The 21,309-nt window shown below is 43.8% G+C and overlaps 1 protein-coding gene across 1 annotated transcript in view; it reads right to left on the bottom strand.

The window, feature by feature from the left end:
- Window positions 1–3,574: 3,574 nt before the first annotated feature.
- Window positions 3,575–21,309, bottom strand: part of ARAP2 (ArfGAP with RhoGAP domain, ankyrin repeat and PH domain 2) — a 128,839-nt gene continuing 111,104 nt past the window's right edge. The window contains 6 exon segments of the mRNA XM_056855272.1: window positions 3,575–3,913; window positions 5,620–5,754; window positions 8,900–8,963; window positions 10,372–10,407; window positions 13,496–13,578; window positions 20,687–20,826. Coding sequence (XP_056711250.1) covers window positions 3,587–3,913; window positions 5,620–5,754; window positions 8,900–8,963; window positions 10,372–10,407; window positions 13,496–13,578; window positions 20,687–20,826 — 785 coding nt within the window. The 3' untranslated portion in view covers window positions 3,575–3,586.

Here is a 21,309-nt window from a genome sequence, read left to right as displayed (position 1 = left end):
TCGGTGTATATTTCCAAGGGAAGTGGTGTGCTCAACCTTGGCCCACCCATTGGTCAGGCACGGACTTGGCAAGGGACCTTACATTTTTGGAGCTTTTTCCTATCGTGGTAGCGGTCCATTTATGGCAGGCTCAGTTCCAGAATAAACGGACTACATTCTGGTGTGACAATTTTTCAGTGGTGCAGGTGATTAACCACCAGACGTCCAAATCTGCCAGGGTTATGCAATTGGTACGGAAGTTTGTGTTGACATGTTTGATGGCTAATATTTCTTTTTCCGCTTCCCACATTCCGGGGATCAGTAATAGTATTGCAGACGCTTTATCTCGCCTACAGTTGGACAAATTCTGGACTTTGGCACCAGAGGAGGACCCGTACCCAGACGCGTTCCCAGAGGAGCTATGAGGCCTTGGAGGCGGACTCTAATTCACAGAATATACTTATCGGTTTCCCCGGCCACCTTCCGGGCTTACGCAGCGGCTGCCAAAAAGTTTATGGCATTTTCGGCAGCCAAGGGGGACCCGAGTTTTGGCCAGTCCCAGAGGATTGGGTATTAAGATTCATCGCTTGCATGAAGGAGGAAGGATTTGATGCAAAAACGCTGGGTGTATACTTGGCGGTGCTTTCCTTTTTCAACAAGGCTCATGGGGGCGTCGAAATGGGCGCTCTGGATATGGCTCATAAAGCCATGGCCGGGTGGAAGAGGCGACTGCCTCGTCAACCTGACCAGTGTCAGCCAATATCCGTCGGCACCCTCACTGGGCTCATACACGGGCTCAAGGGAATTTGCAATACAGAGTACGAGGTCACACTGTTCACTGCTGCGTTTACGTTGGCCTTTTATGGTGCCTTGCAGATAAGTGAACTGGTCCCGGGGGCCAAGCATGACACCTCTGACAGAGTAGTGCGGGTGGAAGACGTGGGCACTTGCAGCGAACAGTTAGTGCTCATGGTTCGGCAGTCAAAAATGATCAGCAGGGACGCGGGGCCCGGGTTCACTTAAGCCCGGCGTAGAGAGCAGCTCCATGCCCAGTGGTTGCAATGCGACAATACCTCAGGGTCCACCCCCTGCACACCGGGCCTCTGTTTATTCACCTCGATGGGACTCACCTGACATGGTACCAATTCACAGGCGTTTTCCGGCGGTGCCTAGTTGGTTGGGGTTGCCAGCAAGGGAATTCGGAACCCATTCCTTCTGCATTGGGGAGGTCACCACAGCGGCTCAGGGAGGAATGTCGGGGGACAGAATATGGCGAATTGGGAGGTGGCGATCCAATGCTTACCTGGGTTATGTGCGGCCCAGGTTGAGTTTAAGTTAACTCACTATTTTTGAGTTTCAGCCGGCCATGTCAAGCATGTTTGGATTATCGGCCACAGCATCGTACGTAGAGCCTGCCATTACGTTGCTTCCTCCGGATGGGGCAAAAATCTGGGCCTTGACGCAGTGGTTCATATTTCCTGGCTGGGGCATGGTGGCATGCGTTGGGCAGCGCTGATCCCCACGATGTTGAGGGAGACGCGTCCTCGGGGGGCACTGGACGAGCTCGTGGTGCCTCTGGGCGGCAATGATCTAACCACCTGGAAGGGCAAAGACATTTTGGAGGTGGCGTCTTCAGACTTCCGGAGGCCTGCCGCTGAATTTCCGGATATGTTCCTATGCTGGTCCGACATGACTGATCGGCTAATCTGGCGTGGGGCCATCAAGCCCCATAAAATTGATCTATCCAGACGCAAGGCCACCAGAGCCATCGGCCGCACAGTGCTGGTCCTTGGGGGAATGATATTCCCTCATGACAATACCTCATTTTGGGAGCCGGCCCTGTTTCGGCGGGATGGGGTCCACCTATCTGACTGGGGGACCGATCTCTGGCTATTAAGCATCCGGCAAGGGCTGTTGGATTGGCTGCAGATGTGAGGTATTGGCGTTAGTGGGGTGAGCCATGGGCATCACCTCGCTAAGTGGCGGGCAGGCATTTCTGGTCTGGATTTGAAGGGGATAGGCAACCTGCGATTGCTCAAGTTGGAAGGATCCCTTGTCAGAGCAGCGGAGGGCACTGTGGTAATTTAAATAAGCTGGTAGAACGGGCACCACAATGCCGAATGTAAAACGACACCTAGCGGTTTACACCATGGTGCTCGCAGCTCTGCTGAATGTACGGGGCCCGCAGTGGGAGCACTGTGAGCAGGCAATGCACATCAAGCCACATTGGGGTTGGCCGAGGTAAATCCAGCCCAATCTGCTACGCCAATTTCCTCAAGGTTAAAGAGTTGTGGCCAATCCTATATTCCAACACTTGCCTTCAATGGTCCCAAAAATTTATGTTTCTTGTTAATTGGTCTGTTATATTTGTTACTTCAATTAAAGTTAACTTTCAAGCATATGTGTGTCTTGATCCTTGGGCGGCTCCCCAAAACTTGGCCCTGGGTCCACAACCAACATCCATTCCTTCCTAGCAGTTTCCCATTTACAACCTCAAGATTTTGCCATCTCATTCTGCTGCATGCACAGACCAGGTCATTTCAATTTAATACTGTGGTGCGTACAGTGATTCAACATACTACAGTTATGACGGTGATATAAAGAATCCATTATGCTCGAATACAGTCCTGCCCAGAGTTTGGTGTGATTCTGGATGTCTGCGGCCAGAGTAGTGTATGCACAAAAGATATTAAGCATATAGCCTAAGCCAGGGGTGTCAAACATAAGGCCCGTGGGCCGGATCCGACCCCTTGAGAGCTCTTCTCTGGCCTGCGAGCCAGCCACACCCTCACTCCCGATCTGGACTAGTGAGCCTGCTGTGAGCTTGCTAGCCAAGGCTGCCACTCCCCCCCCCCCGGCTCCCAATCTGGGCTGGCAAGCATGCTGTGGAATCGCCAGCTGAGGCAGCCACCCCCTCCCTAGTCCTGAGGTGTCAATGATCAAAGACTGTTAAATAAAATACTGTAAGAGCATTATTGTGTTAAGCATGATTGTATTTTAAGTAAAAAACAAAAGTTAAAATAATATCATTAATTGGCTTTGCCTGTGTCTTCTATAAAGTTTGTGTTTCCGGTGCCGGTCATTAAATTTTACGGTACACATGGCCTGGCCCGACAAAGCGACATTTATGGCATATCCAGCCCTCATAACGAATGCGTTTGACACCCCTGGCCTAAGCTTTCTAGATCGGGCCCCTTTCTTGCATTGCCAAGCCGTCCTTCTGACTTCCCAGAGCTTAAACATTCTCTGATGGGCTGGGGCGGCTCCGCAACTCTCATGACCAACGTGACTGTGATGGGTAACTATGTTTCCTGCAAATACCAGGATGCCCCGTGGTTGAAGATAAAGTGGAAAACCCCAAGTAGGTTAAGATGGGGAGCCCTTCTCAGGCTCAAGAAATCGGCCAAACGGACAAGAAGTGGAGTGGCGGCAACCTGCAAGTGTTGCCACCACATTCATGTAAAGACGTGAAGGCCCAATGGATGGCAACATCCACATTTTTTTTAACATCAAGATTGACATATAAATACATTGGACAGACTTTACACTGTACACTGGAAAAATACATATTTCATTTCTTTAGATGATAAAGTCTGAAGTGCTGCTGCTAAGTTTCTTTGTGGAAAGATTTGTGCTGCAGGATGGTGCTGAGTTCTTGGATAACATTTGCTGGAAGCTGCTTGTCTGATTCCAGAGGCGTCTGACTGGTTTTGTTCTCACTTTTCTTGGGAGACTTGGGTTCCTTGTGGAGGTTTTGTTGCAAGTCCACAATGTCTTCCCCTGCGTCCTCCAAACAGATCATGCTTTGGTGTTTTCTCTCACGGCTCCGCGCTTTCTCTTCCTTGAGTTCCAGACAGTGTGCAACCAGAGACACTCTTTGTTTCAAACCCTTCTTGTCTTCTGCTAACTCACCTTCAGGGTCCAGTTTTGAATTCTGAACAAAGATGAGCAAAAATTAAATGCTGGATGTCATACAACTGTAAAGCGATTGCTCGCTGGTTTTAAAATGAAAGAAAAATAATCAGTGTGGGTGTATTATGTACAAGGGTTCCATGCCTAATCTAATCTATCACATAAACAAGGATTTCTTCCAGTGTTTGAATTATAATATCAGTAAAGGGGCCCTGAAAGAACTCCAAATACCACGTTTCCTGGTTCCTACCCTTAGACAGAGCTAGGGATCTCCTTCCCCCACCCATAACACAAGGCAGCTGTTGAAGAAGAAGAAGAAGAGGAAGAGGAAGAGGAAGAAGAGTTGGTTTTTATATGCCGACTTTCTCTACCACCTAAGGGAGAATCAAGCCGGCTTACAATCACCTTCCTTTCCACTCCCCACATCAGACACCCTGTGAGATAGCTGAGGCTGAGAGCGTTCAGAGAGAACTGTGACTAGCCCAAGATCACCCAGCTAGCTTCATGTTTATAAGTGGGGAAACCAACCCGATTCACCAGATTAGCATCCGCCACTCGTAGAGAAGTGGGGAATGAAACACGGTTCTCCAGATTACAGTCCACCGCTCTGAACCACTGCTCTTAACCACTACACCATGCTGGCTCTCCCTGCACAGGGTCTCCCACTCTCCCTGCACAGATACAGATTAGTTTAAATATGCCAGTGTGTAATTCTGAGTCTTCCACCAGTTTAAAAACACAGTTTTAAGGAGGAGCCCACGGGACATCAGGAAGTGAAGAACTCCCAACAGTATTTGAACCATAATGGACAACGGGGAAGGTACAAGACGACTAGTTAGAGCAAGGAGAAAGAATAGATAGAGAGCAAGAGAATGAAGACTTGTAAAAGTCAATAGAAGTTTATATTCCTATAACAATGGTTCATCATGAATGAAAAGTTTCTTCTGTATTCCCATATTGATGCATCAAAAAAAGAAAGAACCATATCTACATAGACAAAACCATCTGCTGTGTCCCCATATAAAGCTATAAATTTCTCCCCACCCCCATCTAGACACAATTGCACTCATTGTGGGACTCAAGATTCATCTTGGAAGAATTTACGTTGGAGAGACAAATCCCATTAGACCCAGAATGTCTGCCAGAAGACAAGTAGGGCTCCGTTGCTCTGGTACCTTTTTTTCTTCAAAGATGAACAATATTATAACAGCAATAAACGACTCTTGAGCTCGAGATGAGGTTTAATCTACCGTTAGACCTATTTACTGCAATTTCAGGATATACATTTCCAAAACTGCTTTGTCTTTTTGGGAATAAGTAGAGCGATTGCAGACAACAAATGTGAATTCTTTGATGTCTGTATTAAAGTTTCTGAAGTATAACCACTTCTAATGGGTGCCTCCCGATAAATAAGACTTTTATTTAAAAAGTAACAAAAATAGATTTATGAGAAACCAAACCACCAAACCAAAGGTTTCTCAAGAATTTAAAATATTCTATAATTCACAAAAACGAGCATATAGCATAGAGAATACATTAATTTCCTTCTCCCTTGGTTGTAATGTTGATTTTCCTCTCTAATACTGGTAGAATGAGATGTTCATTTATCTATAGCAGTCTACATTAAAGTATCAACTGGTAAATATCAACTGTTTTTTTTTTTTTAAAAAGACCCAAAACAAAATAAATAATACAAATAGTGACCACCAAATTGAGCCACTAACTTACCTCCAAATTATTGACTTTAGTTTTTGGAGGACTTCTCTCGTGCTGGATAGGTATTAAGGACAAGCCACCAATTGTGGGATTCTTTCTCATAGACTGTTTTCTTATTTTTCCATCAGGTGGCCACATATTATTATGCTGTAGAGATAGATTTTTTTTCATATTCTATGTAACAGATTTTATCATCACAAAAATGCATATACAAAATGACCGTACAAAATTAAAACGATAAGGTTTATATGCCAAGATGAAGAACACCGAACACAACTCAGCTTTCAAGTCTGAAAAGAGAAATATGCCAAATGCATACAACTCTACAATCTTGTGGCATTTTAGTTGCATGTTAGTTATATGTCACGTGATTTAGAGAAGCAACTGAGACAGATCCGAGAGGACTCAACTGCAGCTTCAAGCAAAAACAGAGTGTTTCAGAACTGTATACACTGGCTGCATCTCATCTGCAATATGGAATTAATAAAATAATATTGACATGGATGGAAGGATTATGGAGATCCTTTTTTAAATAAAAATGGAAAAAGTTTGATTCCATCCGTGTTTCAGGCTATCCCTGCCAGATCCTCAAAAAGCTCTTGGATGAAGAAACTTAGCCAGGATTCTCTGGAGATGTGTGGACATCTCAATGTTCCTTTTCAAGCTAGGGTCTCCTTTTAAAAGTACAGCTCTTTCCCCTTATTACGGAAGGGAAAGAAAGGGAGGATCAAGACAGGTAGGCCACAACGGATGATAGATTTGAGCTACAGAGTTACCAAAGCTGTTGCCCTCTCAGAGAAAGCAAGACTGGAACTAGGAGATGATCCCAGCCCTAGAGAGGCAACAAGATTAAGTCCTGTCTCTGAGAACAGATGGTAGCAACTATCCCCTCTGGAATGCCTCCTTTCCACAGAGAGAAGGAATCATCATGAGGGAAGCAGGAAAAGCTGCAATTCCAGAGATAGGAAACTGTACAACTGAATAAAAATTCATAAACGGACTCTCAGGATCCAGCCCTTCAAGTCTTGTTTAATAGTGTTCAGTACCTCTCAGTCGGGAGTCAAGAGAAAGAAGGAAAACAGATGGAAGTCTTGCGAGAGAGAAAAAAACTATGGGGGTCTACCAGAAAGGAGAATGAAATACCTCTGTTGTGAAAAGGAACTTGGAATTCTTGGATTCTTTCTGGCTAGATTAAACAACAGCAATCATAGTACATCACCTTGAAGAGAAAACTGGGGAATGAACTGGCAGTTTTGGAGTTTGGCTTGAAGGTAACCACCAGTACAGAGCATGTAATAGAAGGCCTTACTTTCTCAGCCCTACTACTAAGTCCCCCCACCCAACTAGGGCAATTGAACAGCTAATTATATTTCATGTGTAATGAAAGGGAAATTCGTAAGTTCTCTTTCCCTATTAGCTGAAACGCACTATCAATTAATGCACAGATGTTGGCAGTATTAAAGAAATGACTGAATATTAATTCAGAGTGAAGGCTAACATCTGGGCTCAAGTTAATCTGCTCAGCCAAACAATACTGGCTATTAAGACAATCCTCCTGAGGTGGAAGCATCTGTACAGGAAGAGTGCATTGCAATTCTGATAATGACCATTACGGGAATGAGACGCTGAATAGTCCGTTTGCACAGACTCCTGCTCAGAAATTTCCCTCATTCCACAGAGCGAGTAAAAAAAAAAAAAAAAAAAAAATTCCAATTCAGACCAACATCCAATTCTTACGAGACAGAAATTTAAGCGAAGGTCACATGACATCTATCAGAATACAAGTAGAGGCATTTTCGCTGCAGTGCATTATTACTGTTCCTGAATTATAGCAAAACCAGCTTTTCTTCCTGGGAACAAGTCAGATGTTTCTCATTACTTCAGCCATTAATTGCTAATTTATGAAGATCCTAGCTTGTAAAAAACCGCACAGTGACCACCAAACAAAGATTTCTCCCACTGCCTGGGAAAGCAGCACCAGCAAGAATGGGAGGATTGAAATGAAAAACAAGAGTATGTGGAAGGATGTTGAAGGAGGATGAGGAAAATGCATTTTGCCACTAAATTAAACTCCCCCAAAGGTACGAATTGCCTCCATTAGGCTATATTTCAGTAGTTGGTGTGGGATTGCCGAACCATTACTTCACATTTTTCCCTCTAGAAGTTTTAACAGATTATTTCTTGAAGCTCTTGTGTCAACAGGAGCAGAATGGAGTTGCTAAGCTACATATGAGTGTGACTTTTATGCATCTGTTATCAAGAGTCTATGAACCTCTCCAGCATGACACTACTCATTCTTGTCCCCCTGAGAGGTCTCCCCCGCCCATACACGTTGGATGGCTGTTTCCATAGGAACAACAACTGTTGCTTCTCTTCGGAGGAGACAATTAGGACCAGCTCCGAGAAGACTCTTAACCCATCACACAGCCAGGATCCAGTGCTTGCAAGTTCACAAAGATTCCAGGTGATTCAGGAAGTTTACGCCTCTCGAGTAATGGATTTGCCCTGAGTTCATTTTTGCATTTGTGACAAAGTTCAAAGGTCAAGTTCAAGCACTGACACTAAAAAAATAAATTTGTAAGATGCAGGAGTTATGAACACATGGAGTTGCCTTCTACTGAATCAGACCCTTGGTCCATCAATGTCAGTATTGTTTACTCAGACTGGCAGTGGCTCTCCAGGGTCTCAGACAGGGGTCTTTCACATCATCTACTTGCCTAGTCCCTTTAACTGGAGATGCCGGGGACTGAACATGGGACCTTTTGCATGCCAAGCAGATGCTCTACCACTGAGCCACGGCCCCTCCCCAACATTCAAGCATCATCAATGTCAAAGAAAAAGAGGCCCTACATGAAACCCGGTAAGGGTCTACATTGGGGGACGGGGGAAGAAACCAACACAAAAAGGGATATTGCAAAACAGAATTATGGCTATTTTGGAGAATTCAAATGACAGCTAAGTGTGCCACAGCTAAGATTTTATTTGGAAAGGTATGACTGGTAGGTTGCAACTTGTATTTTGAACAGGTAGAATTTTCGCTTTAATGAGTGAGTATATGTGTGTGTGTGTGTGTGTATATATATATATATATATATATATATATATATATAGAGAGAGAGAGAGAGAGAGAGAGAGAGAGAGAGAGAGAGAGAGAGAGAGAGAGAGAGAGAGAGAGAGAGAGAGAGAGAGAGTCACACAGAAACATACAAACACATACACGGCAGTACACAGCTATATTCAAGAACCCAGAGCTTCTTCATTATGAATAACAAAAACAAACAAACATTAGTACCTGTGCAATAAAAAGGCTGCTCAACCACTCCAGCTGAGAATCTGGTCCATCACAGCATAAATACCTATGAGATACATATTAAAATGAGTTCAGGTCCGGAGGCCCGCATTAAATTCTACACGTGTAATGCCAATCTAGTTGCAGTTAGTTTATTGGTACTGTAACTGTTTTGTCACCTCATTATATGAAGGGAAATGACAGCAATAAAGGAGGTGGAAGAGATGGAGCTGGAGGTTTGCTTGGCCTGCAGATGGTCAGCTCCTAGCTCCACCTGCAGAGCTCCAGCTCTGTCCCCTGCCTAGAGATGGTATCAAGACCTGCCACCTGGGACTGGGAAGGGAGAGACTGCCACCACTTTGGCCTGCAGACTGAACAGCTTTTCTCATGTTATCAGTAGGTAGGGTTTTTTTGGGTGGGGGTGCAGTGTCCCCCCCCCCAAGATCAATTGCTGCTCTAGAGATTTGTTTTGAAATAAGTGTTGAGATAAGCTTTTGAGGCAGGAGTGATATCAATAAGGGATTGGAGGTTTATGGTAATAGCAGTGTCAGTAATCTGATGTATTTGGACTTTGACTCAGTACCACTGTTGTTTTGGATTGTAAGCTACTGAGAGTGACATACTGCAGGAGAAAAGCAGCAAATAAATGTTATCATATGTAGCATGCGCATTAGACAGAATTCAATATTATTAACACAAACAAATGAGGTTTTATTCCTTCAGTTTATTAGGACACACAAGAACCACTGCAGTTGATCAGATCTTGAACCTGTACTGAGAAGACTTGCCCAAATATATATATACAGGGATCAACAGTCGTCCTGGGGACATGGCTGCATTTCTGAAGTTCAACAGGAGCAAACTTGATCAGGTTCCCAGATAGTTGGTGGGAGCACCATGTAAGGACAAAATTCAAATAATAATAATATATGTAACAAGCACAGGTTCCAATTGTACAAACCAATCAGTTTGCAAAAACAACCCGTAAGTTCATGCATATGATGACATTCATGAACTGCTGTTTTCAGCTCAGAAACATTAAAAAGGTAAAGGTAGTCCCCTGTGCAAGCACCAGATCATTACTGACCCATGGGGTGATGTCACATCACAACATTTACTAGGCAGACTATGTTTTTATGGGGTGATTTGCCATTGCCTTCCCCAGTTGTCTACGCTTTACCCCCAGCAAGCTGGGTACTCATTTTACCAACCTCAGAAGGATGGAAGGCTGAGTCCACCTTAAGCCAGCTACCTGAAATCAACTTCTGTAGGGATCGAACTCAGGTTGTGAGCAGAGCTTGGACTACAGTACTGCAGCTTACCCCTCTGCACCATGGGGCTTCTCCACCTCTCTCTTTAAATTATTCGGAATCATTAAGCATGTGCTCTAACACAGCCTCACTTAATTAAAAGCAGCCAGAGATTTCAAGATATAAGAAAGGGAATAGCAAATCTTGTTGGTGTTGATTACATACCAGTGGTGCTTTTCAGAATGCAGGGTTAGACCCCAACTGCAAAAAACAAAAAAAGACAACAAACAAGCTATACTAATTGTGCATAAGCTAAAATGTAAGAAACAATACATTCAGGAATTCACCATGATGGCCATAAGCCATAATTATTACTTCATTATTCATGTCTATGTTCCTTAACTAATCATAATAGTATATTTAAGACAGTCATAAAGAAAATAGTTAACATTAAATAGAATTCCATACTATTTTTAATTTTTCTCCTCATTGGCTTGAACACATGAACACATTAAACTGCCTTATACTGAATTAGACCCTTGGTCCATCGAAGTCAGTATTGTCTACTCTGACTGGCAGTGGCTCTCCAGGATCTCAGGCTGAGGTGTTTTACATCACCTACTTGCCTAGTCCCTTTAACTGGAGATGCCGGGGATTGAACCTGGGACCTTCTGCATGCCAAGCAGATGCTCTACCACTGAGCCACGGCCCCTCCCCATTGGCTTGTATTTTGGAAATGCAGCAGCAAGGCCCCTGATGAATTATTTGGGGATAGGGCTGACAAGGTCTCCTGCTCAGTAGAGTGGCAATGGAGGAGGGAATGGGGGTGGGAATAAGCATGGCTCAGAAATGATGTCATGGCTTTGGTGCAAAGCTCCAAGGTTCCCCCAAACTGAATGATACCTATTTGCATGTCCCCATCCCTCTTAACTTCCTGGCAGTTGCCAGCACTGGCCTGGCAAGCTTATTAGGGGACTTTCAACCATGTCTCACTTTCAACCTAGCCCCATTTTACACACCACAACTGTTAAGGTAAAACTAGCATAATGATACAATGCGACAAAATTATCGCCTCGGTTCAAAGCTGAAGAAAGGAAGGAGGCAGGATGGTTTCATTTCGAATTAAGCCAGACTCAGTTCAGTCTGACCCATTCACCATCTTTAGGCATATAAATGCTGCGTCAACTCTATTAATCAACAAGCTTAAATTGTGTATCTCTGACACCAGTCAATAGGGTTGCCAGGTCCCTCTTCGCCATTGGCAGGAGGTTTTTGGGGCGGAGCCTGAGAAGGGCGGGGTTTGGGGAGGGGAGGGACTTCAATGCCATTGGGTCCAATTGCCAAAGCGGTCATTTTCTCCAGGGGGACTTATCTCTATTAGCTGGAGATCAGTGGTAATAGCGGGAGATCTCCAGCTAGTACCTGGAGGTTGGCAACCCTACCAATCAGTTATTCATCACCACTAAGAGCAGAGTTACTATAAATTAAGACAAAAATATTAATGAACATGGCTTAATATTAGGCCTGACAAACCTTTTAAAAGTTTTCAGCTATTCTTGTTTAATTTTCTGCACTATCTCCACCTTCTAGCCTTCCCTGGGCTAGAGCAGTTTGTGAAGCTGGGAATTGGTAGGGAAGGCTTTTAGAGCCTTAAGTTATTGGAGGAAGAGGAAGCTATTTCTCTGCCTGCCTGCCTGCACAATGCTTATGTTTCCCAGGCTCAGCTCCATAAACAACTCTAGCCCAGGCAAGCCTAGACAAAACAGGACCCAAGCTATTTCAGTCTAGATTGCCCTGGGGAAAGTGTCATCTTCCTCCAAAGGTGACACCTCTAGTTCAGCCTTATTTCCCAGCTAGCCTTGAGCATGAAACCCTCTGTGTGTCAAGTCACAGCTGACTTATGGTGGCTCAGTAGGATTTTCAAGGCAAGAGGTGGTTTGCCATTGCCTTCCTCTGCATAACAACCCTGGAATTCCTTGGTGGTCTCCCATCCAAGTACAAACCAGGGTTGATCCTGCTTAGCTTTGAGATCAGGCTAGCTTGGGCCATCTAGGTCAGGGTATGAAATAAAGTTGCCAACTGTCAGGTAGTAGCAGGAGACCTCCTGCTAATTCAGCTGATCTCCAGCCGATAGAGATCAGATCACCTGGAGAAAAATGGTCGCTTTGGCAATTGAACCCTCCTCAGGCTCCGCCCCAAAAATCTCCCGCCGGTGGCAAAGAGGAACCTGGCAACCCTAGTATGAAACCCTTCACTTAGAGATTTTTTACAGTATTGGTATAACCGCTTCATCTCTGAGTAGTTTCCACCCATTGAAAAATGAAGTGGGGTGACAACCCATCCTACTTTGAGCACTGGCATAACCTAGGCACAAAAACTATTTCAACCAGAAATAAATTTCCAAGAAAAGCCCAGTTAAGGTTACCAGCTCTGGGTTGGGAAATTCCAGGAGATTTTGGGGGTGGAGCCTGGGGAGGGCAGAGTCTGAGGAGGGGAGAGATCTTATCAAGGCAAAATGCAAAAGTTTGCAAACTCACTTCAAGCCATTATTTCAAACTGTGATTTGAGGTTCAGCGCAGTAACTGGAAATGTTGGCAGTGATAAAACAACAACAACAGTAACTGTAGTAAGCTCCCAAACCGAAAATACCCCACAAGAGGAGAAACACGTAGGCTTGCAATACACCTTCACTATGGTTAGGCAACTGGACAGTATTCCAGTAGTAGGGTTGCCAACCTCCAGGTGGTGGCGGGAGATCTCTTGCTATTGCAACTGATCTCCAGCCGATAGAGATCAGTTCACCTGGAGAAAATGGCCGCTTTGGCAATTGGATTCTATGGTATTGAAGTACCTCCCCTCCTCAAACCCCACCCTCCTCAGGCTCCACCCCCCAAATCTCCAGGTATTTCCCAACCTGGAGCTGGCAACCCTATCCAGTAGCCTTCAGCCAAAGTCATCAGCAGTGATGGAGAAGGCAAATTTTGATGTCAGCAAAAAAAGAATGAATGGACATGTTACTGTACTCCGCCCTGAGAATCTGCCCATCACCAGAATTTGGGTTGGATGCTACAAGACCATTGCAGCAAATGATCAAGACCTCCCCCAAAAACGACAGCTCATTGAGATTACTCAATAAAATGCCTTTTTGACACACAGGCATTGAAAGAGAGCAAAGACTCTCTCTGGCAACAGAACTAAAATTAGGGGGGAGGCCGTTGAATGCGGACTAGAGGATGGGCACAGGTTAGTTTCCTCATTCCCATGACTGCTAAGAGTTCTACGTTCCTTTACACTTCCGGCTGTAAAAAAAAAAAAGGGGGGGGGGAAACCACTCTCCTGCTTTTCTTACTTTGTTGGTGGCTTCATTTTCTTCTTCACTCCAAGATAAAGCTTCAGTGATTTAACTGGCAGCACTTTCTCAGGCTTGGCGCTCTGTGAAATGCAGAAATGACTAAATTTAGCAGAGGGGAGGGGGGAAATACCCACAAACAAGAAAGCTGTCGAGAAGCACCACCTCTGCTTCTCTTTCAAATGTCCATTTTACTAAAGGCGGTGTTATTGAAAATAATTTCTCCCTCCTGTGAGTGAGGAGCAGCAACTCTTTGTTCCAGGGACCCAGTCCAGATGGAAGGTTGAAACCTGGTTGCTTTTATACTTTGCTTACACCGGTTACTATAGAAAAAAGCACACAGAGGCAATTATAGACAGGCCTGCTTTGGAAGAATAGTGATTAAAGGTGAGTGGAAAAACAGGAGCTGGCAAGAATTGAGAGGTGCAGAGCCGTAAACTATAAGCACTACCAACTTGGAAGTTCCTTTAAAGGTCATACAAAAATATAGGGTGTGCACAAAATGTACAGTAAAACACCCATGACTGTGATTTCGGAAAGTGCATTCACTCCATCCTGTTAGGATGTTTATTCTTCTGCACAGGACTGACTGGCTGGGAACTGTGTGATCACCCCCTCACCTCCTTCTCCAGTCTAGGTTGAGAACCTTTTAAAAAATGGATTGGGCATTTTTTACCAAACAGGCACTGTGTGAATGCTAGATGGAATAACAATGGATGGGTTTTATGTGTTTTAAAGTACATAAACAAACAAAAAAGGCCCCAGTCGACAGAGGCCAGATGGCTAAATCAGAATTGAAATTGCTGGAAAGTAAAACTGTTTTTTTTTTTTTTTTAACAAAGCAGGTGGGAGAAAACCAGACAATCCGTAGGAGGAAGAAAGCTGAAGATTGTTGTTTGCATGCATCAGTAAAACCCAGCACTTTCCTGCAAGGCAAACGCCTACACTTTTAAGAGAATAGTTTGTCCTCACTGTTCTGTTTCTCAAAGGATATGGCAGATTAACAGCACAACCCTAAGCAGACTTACACACTTCTGAGCCCATAGGCCAGGAGTGTCAAACGTAAGGCCCAGGGGCTGCATCTGGCCCTTTGAAAGCTCTTATCTGGCCCATGAGCCAGCCAATGCAACCACCACCACCACTCCCACTCCCAATCTGGGCTGGCAAGGTATGGCCCGCCCGACCAAGTGACATTTATGTCATAACCGACCCTTGTAGCAATTGAGTTCGACACCCCTGCCGTAGACTTTGATGAAGTTGGAACTGTGTAAATCTGTTTAGAATTGCACTACACAATCTGTATCCTCTTGACCCAACCTAATGTCCTTTCCAAAGGTGAGTCAGACCCACTGAGGATCTCTTGCCCCATTTGGTGGCAGGCTCGACTTCCTCCCCACCCAATGTCATTACTTCAACATGCCCTGGAAGGAAAGATAATTGAGTAGAGAATTCCGCATAAGTAATATCACATCCTTCTAGGCCAAACCTGCTCACTTCCGAGTTCTCAGTTTCCTTGGTATATCATAGCTAATTTGCCTTATGATACTTCAAAAAAAAAAAAAAATTTCCTAACCCAATTCTGCCACAGCAATAAAAGCACTTGTTCATGCAAAATAAATATATTTACTAATCTAGGTATGCACAAGTGAACACGTTTTTAAATGATAACTTAGGAACATAATATAGCATTTTCGGGCAATTAATGTAATACTGCGCATCATGAACGAAATGTAATATCCATACCGACACCATCGGCTTTGGATGACTTGCGCTTGCCATGTCTGAAACAGGCAATTCATCACAAGGGGTGGGAGGGAAGCTAGAGAAGAGACTGGAAACTTGGTGCCATGAAGGCTGCTGGTGATCATGCTTCTCTATTCAATGGAATGTCAAGGACAGGAAAGTACGTCATCACTCCAGGTAGGGAAGAATTTTCCAAAGGAAGTAAATACAGAGTAAGTCCATATAGACTTCTTAAGGTGTAGCCGCAGAGGATTTCCGTGGATGGAAGCTAGGGATTTTTTTGCTGATTCCCACTTCTGTGGCAAGCCTCCAACTCCTTCCTCATTGGAGAAGGTCCAATTAAAATTTCTAAGGGTGGTGTTACAGGTTCCTCACCTCGTCTCAAACTCCTAGGTTTGCCTGGAAACAGGCAAAATGAAAATCGAGGCAAGAATTACCTTCGCCTCTCTTTTACTAGGGTTGAAGGCACATGACACCTCAGAAGGCTTTTATTTTTACCCCCGTTTGGGATGGATCAGTTCCAATCTAAATGGTGGACGCACTCCATTGAAAAAATAGAAAGATTAGGCTTCTCTCCCCAATCCCTCTTAGAGCTCAGCCAAGAGCAAGTCCTTGGTGAAGCAAAGGATATATGACCCTGAGAGACAAACAGATCTTAGGAGCTCCCAAGCTTATCTAGCTCCTTTTAGTATGCGCTACTGTCTGGTTCCTGCTCAGTATTTATTTACGCTAGAATTAAATAAGCACAGGATAGCTTTAACCCTCACAAGAGGATCTGTCCTACCTTCAGCTTTATTGGAGGGGAAATTTAGGAAGTTGCCAAGAGCACAGTGGGAGTGACCGTGCGGTGTGGGAGAATTTGAAAACATAAACCATGGTCTCCTCAGATGCGGCTATTATGAGGGTATTAGGCAGAAGCTGATTCACCCGCTTATTAATTTAATGGAGTCGGAGGAAGATATAATGAAATTTCTTCTTTGGGACGGGGACTCTTTTTGTCCCTCTCAAGTTGCCAAATTCTGCATTGTGGCGAAGATCTGTATGGGAAAGACTGATAAGGCTAACACTGGGATTGACTAACTTTATCTGGTAAATTATTGGTTTTAACTGTTTTTAAATTTTGAAATTCTTAAACAAGAGAGATCTTATTCTCTCACAGGTTGTATCTGGTGGTGTTATTCTGGCTTTTGCTGTAAATAAACTTATTCATTCATTCGTTCAACCCCCTCCTCACACTGCTCCTAGGGGTCCCTTGTCCCCCCCAGGAACAGCATTTCAGAGGACTTTTGGGGCACCAGCAGGAATGGGGTGATGAGGAAGCCATGCTCCACAAATAGCAATCCCTTCCATCTATGGTAATCCCCAGTAGGTTCCAACTCACTGCCTACCATGTAAAACTAAAGTTCCAGGTTGAGTTCACCCTTCTTCTCCTTTGTTATGTGTACTTCAACTTACGTACTGTCCTGCTGTCACCACTATGTGTACTTCTCTGGTTCTGCCAGTGGCAGCCAACAATGTTGGATCAACAGCAGGGAAATAAGCCACAAAACAGCGACTTCCAAACACAGGTAAGTTCTACTAGACATTACAGCAGACAAGGAGGAACTACATCAGGCAGAAGAGTTTTCAATGGCAGCTATAACTTCTTTGTAAAACATAGTTCCATCCTTAAAGCAACTGATGTGAGAATTCCAAATTACTCAGGTATTTAGAAAAGGGCTGTGTGATGGACAATTGCATAATGATGAGTTGTCCCAGTCTTGGAACCCTGAGTGACAGGAGGTTCAAAAAGAAAAAAAAACACCTGAGAATTCTACAGTTGGCAGTTGAGAGACTGACAGTTGAAAACTGACAAGTTGAAAACTGACAGTTGAGGTTGGCAGCTGAAGTGATAGGAACACATTTGTGTAGAATCAATAAGGCTCCTGTGTGAGAGAAGGGATTTGAGTGTCTTTCCCTAAGGGAAATAGCTCCTAATTAAAAGGGGGTGATCCCTAACCAGTTTTAAGGAAGAAAACTGGGAAATTTTGTGTTTTGTTGCTAACTCCTTCAGCATTTGAAATATTGTTTCAAGAAGCTTAAGTCTGTTCGACTAAGCAGCGACTGCCAAGAGTTCTCTATCTCAGTGTGTGTGTGTGTGTACGTGTGTGTGTATAAGTATCAACACTTGTCTGTGAAATACATCAGATACATCCTGTGTACAAAACATCTATTGTTTACAAATATCCTAAGATTCCTCCTTCTTGTTGTTTTGTTACCAGCCAAGTTTATTTCCTGAAATCTCCCTGCAAACCTGAATTTGCCATTTCCCCAAAATAGACAAATAAAAGTTTTGAGTTTTTATGTCATTAAGCCTCTCTCGTGCCATCTTCTAACTTACATAAAGAAAGAATTTCTGGCAGATCCCTCTTTCATCAAAAGTGTGGGACAGGAAAACATGAGACAATATGTCTAAAAAGAGATAGTGATGGTTGGTGAAGGGAAAATAAATAAAATACAAGGAGATCCATCATAGGCAGCTTTAGGCTTCGGTTGTTTCAGAAGTTTTAACCATTAAGAAAATGCCTTTCTAATCCTTCTTATCATACATACACATATACCACTATAAAAAGGTGAGGTATTAAGGGGGGACTTATGAATGGTAACAGCTTTATGCAAAATTTAAAAGCAACCTAGGAAATGAATCCAGTGATAAACACTTGCCAGAGCGCTAATTAAGGCTTCATTCATGTGCACAGTTCCATGTGCACAAGTTTTAAAGGTGCCAATTTATACTCGCAGATGTGTCATTTTCAGGTTTTACTACTAAGTAGACACCATTTTAGACACCCAGAGGTCATGCCAATTAACAGACACAGATTTTAAAGGGAAAAGCGATTAACAGTTATCATATTAACACATGCTTTGCTGGATCACTTGATCCCCCTTCCTTAGAAGATTCAAGTTGATACAAAATATTTCAGTTTTTACACAAGGCACATATTCAAGACATTTTGTTGACAGGTTGCTAATCAAAAAAGTTTTAACATTATAGAACTTTATTTTAACTATTATTATGTCGTATATAACTGCCATATGGAAACTGAGCCCTTGAGAGCTCCAAATCAGGGTCCAGAGTTCTCTTCAGTAGGGGAGCGCTTTTAAGAAATTACTGTTTTAATTCTGTATTGGGAAATCAAGAGGGGCATGCTTATTGTTATAATCAAATATTAGGAGTATTGTTGTCGTTCCAGAAATATGGGAACAATACTCCCAATGTTTAATAAAAACAACAATCCATTCTTCCCCATCCCAGTACAGAATTAAAAGCAATCACAGACTCATAGAGTTGGAAGGGACCACAGCAGTCATCTAGTCCAACCCCCTGCTCACTGCAGGATCAACCTAAAGCATCCGACAAGTGTTCGTCCAGCTGCTGCTTGAAGACTGTCAGAGAGGGGGAGCTCACCACCTCCCTAGGCAGCCGATTCCAGTGCTGAACTACTCTTCCTGAAAAAATGTTGTTCCTAATGTCTACCTTTCTGCCTATAATTTATACCCATTATTGTGAGTCGTATCGTCTGCTGTCAACAGGAACAGCTCCCAGCCCTCCTCTAAGTGAAAGCCTTTCAAACACTTAAAGAGAGCAATCATGTCCTCCCTCAACCTCCTCTTTTCCAGACTGAACATTCCCAAGTCCCAAAGGGGGAAGGAGAGACGTTTGATGGCGCATGGGTCCCTTTACATTTTAAAAGGCCACTATTTTCTGTGGAAAGACCTGGCCTCTAGAGCTGGGAGGCTATGTCTAACCCCCGAGATGATAGTGGCTCTTTAAAATTTAAAGGGACACAGATGCCAGCAAACAGCTGATGGCCAGCATCAGAACATAAGAACATAAGAAAAGCCGTAATGGATCAGACCAAGGCCCATCAAATCCAGCAATCTGTTCACACAGTGGCCAACCAGGTGCCTCTAGGAAGCCCACAAACAAGACAACTGCAGCAGCACCATCCTGCCAACAGCACCTAATATAATAGGCATGCTCCTCTAATCCTGGAGAGAATAGCCATGCATCATGACTTTCCCTAATATGACTATAGATCTTACAATAAAAAAAGATATGCTCCAGGGTCTTGATATTCCCCTCTCCACATAAGCATACAGGCCTAAAGTTCAATTTTCATGGTTGAGGAGCTGCACAAGCACCTTCTCAATGAACTCCTTGTGCAAGGAGGCCCACTTTGACCTTTTTTTGATGGTGAAGCAGCATGCCCAGTTGACCTTTGATGAAGCTTCTGCTGATCCTCTGATTGACAGCCCTTTCCAAGGAATGCATAAACCAGGATTACACATGGTTCCTTTCCTGGGTTGGGTCCCAATGGTTTCACCTTCCTCTGATGCAAAATGCCTTCGTCTGACACAATTGACTCTTCTCATAGCAAAAGAGCCTCTTGTGTCAAGAGATGGTGCCTTCACTTGGGGAAAGCACCGCTGTTAGCACCAAAGACCCATCGGCTCCAACCCTTAACATTTGCTTGACCCCGGACTTGAGCTCTATTCACTGGGGTGAACAATTCCTGGAAGGTAAGGCTTTTGTACATGTTGTAAAAGTCTCCATCTTATTAGAAGAACATATGATGGGGGGGTTGGGGGTTGGGAGGTGGGACAATTCTTTGCACAACTGTGATAATCAAGAGGGTTCCGTTGTCTTGAAACACGCATCTCTAGACTAGCAGCTCCACTTGCCAGTTTATTTGCTTTTCTTTCCCGTTGACGTTTACAGATGGACCCTACTGAATTCAACGTTTTCTTCCTTTCTTTCCACGGCGCTTGAAACTCAATCACCGACACTATTGTGCCATGGGGCTACTCAAACACTCTTCAATCCTTCCTACCGTGCTCTGAATCCTGCCTGAACTTACTTCCATTCTGTAACTCTCTTAAGCATTTGATCAACTGCATCGACTCGCTACACTGACGCGGGACACTTTCCCCTTTTCTCCAGCTCCTGCTTCGTGTCTGGGTGTCTCATTGTAAACCACTCAGATCAGGTCCTTCTCTGCCGTGTGCTTTAGTTCGGCGAGACTCATCGATGGCGCTATATGCAGCGAGTCAGGAAGTACACAATAATTCTGTGCTTATAATGGGCTCCGTTCAAATCCCACAAATAAGCGAGATTCCCTATTAAAAAATGTTGGCAATACTGCTTGTCAAGTGTGCTTGAATTAAGAGTTACATTAAAGGACGCTGCTGCACAAAGCTGCCTAAATCCATTTTTAAAACCTTCACTTTAACACAGCTACTGCCATAAACCCAATTGTTTCCCCACTTGCCAACACATGAGCAAACAAAACAAAAAAGAATTCAGTGTCACTTGTCAACCCCTTCTTTGTTTTTCTATGTTAAAGGGAAGAAGCTTAAAGCATAATTGGCCATGATTTTCAAAGGCCTTGAAACTGGCACTGATACCTTCATATCCTTATACAGGAAAAGATTTCCTTCCCGCAAAACAAAGTAGCGCTCTTGAAACTTATTTCCAGAAAGTAATTTGGATGGTTCTTCTTTGTATTTCAGATAACTGGCTTTAACGCAGCCTTCTGCATTCTTCTCTGTCAATATGATAAAAAAGAGCACTTGGTTCAGGGTATGTTTGTATTAAAAAACAACAACAACAATACCATACAGTCTCCTGAATTTTATATACCCTTAGCATTCATTTGCACAAACAGACTCCAAAATAAGAATAATACGACCATTTCCATTTATTTTCAGCTCTGTGTCCCTGTGCTGACAAGGCATTCAGCCAGGATTTGTTTTCTTCAACCACAATTAAGAGTTACTTCTGAATTGCCAGTTTAAATGAAAGATGGCACATGTCCGTGTTGTTTCCTTACTGTTGGTTCCCAGGATGTGGACCCATGGATTAAGGAAGTTTTCCTCCCACTACAATACCTCTGCTTACAAGGTGCCAAGTGCTTTTTTCTGGGTGTGTCTGAGCCCAGGCTGTTCTGGGGCAGGGATTGGTTTGGGGGAAAGAAGACTTCCCTCCCCACAACAGACACCTTGTGAGGTAGGTGAGGCTGAGAGAGTTC

This window comes from Euleptes europaea, chromosome 9 (genome assembly GCF_029931775.1).
Source record: "Euleptes europaea isolate rEulEur1 chromosome 9, rEulEur1.hap1, whole genome shotgun sequence".
NCBI lineage: Eukaryota > Metazoa > Chordata > Lepidosauria > Squamata > Sphaerodactylidae > Euleptes > Euleptes europaea.
This window is presented reverse-complemented; position numbering and strand designations above follow the sequence as displayed.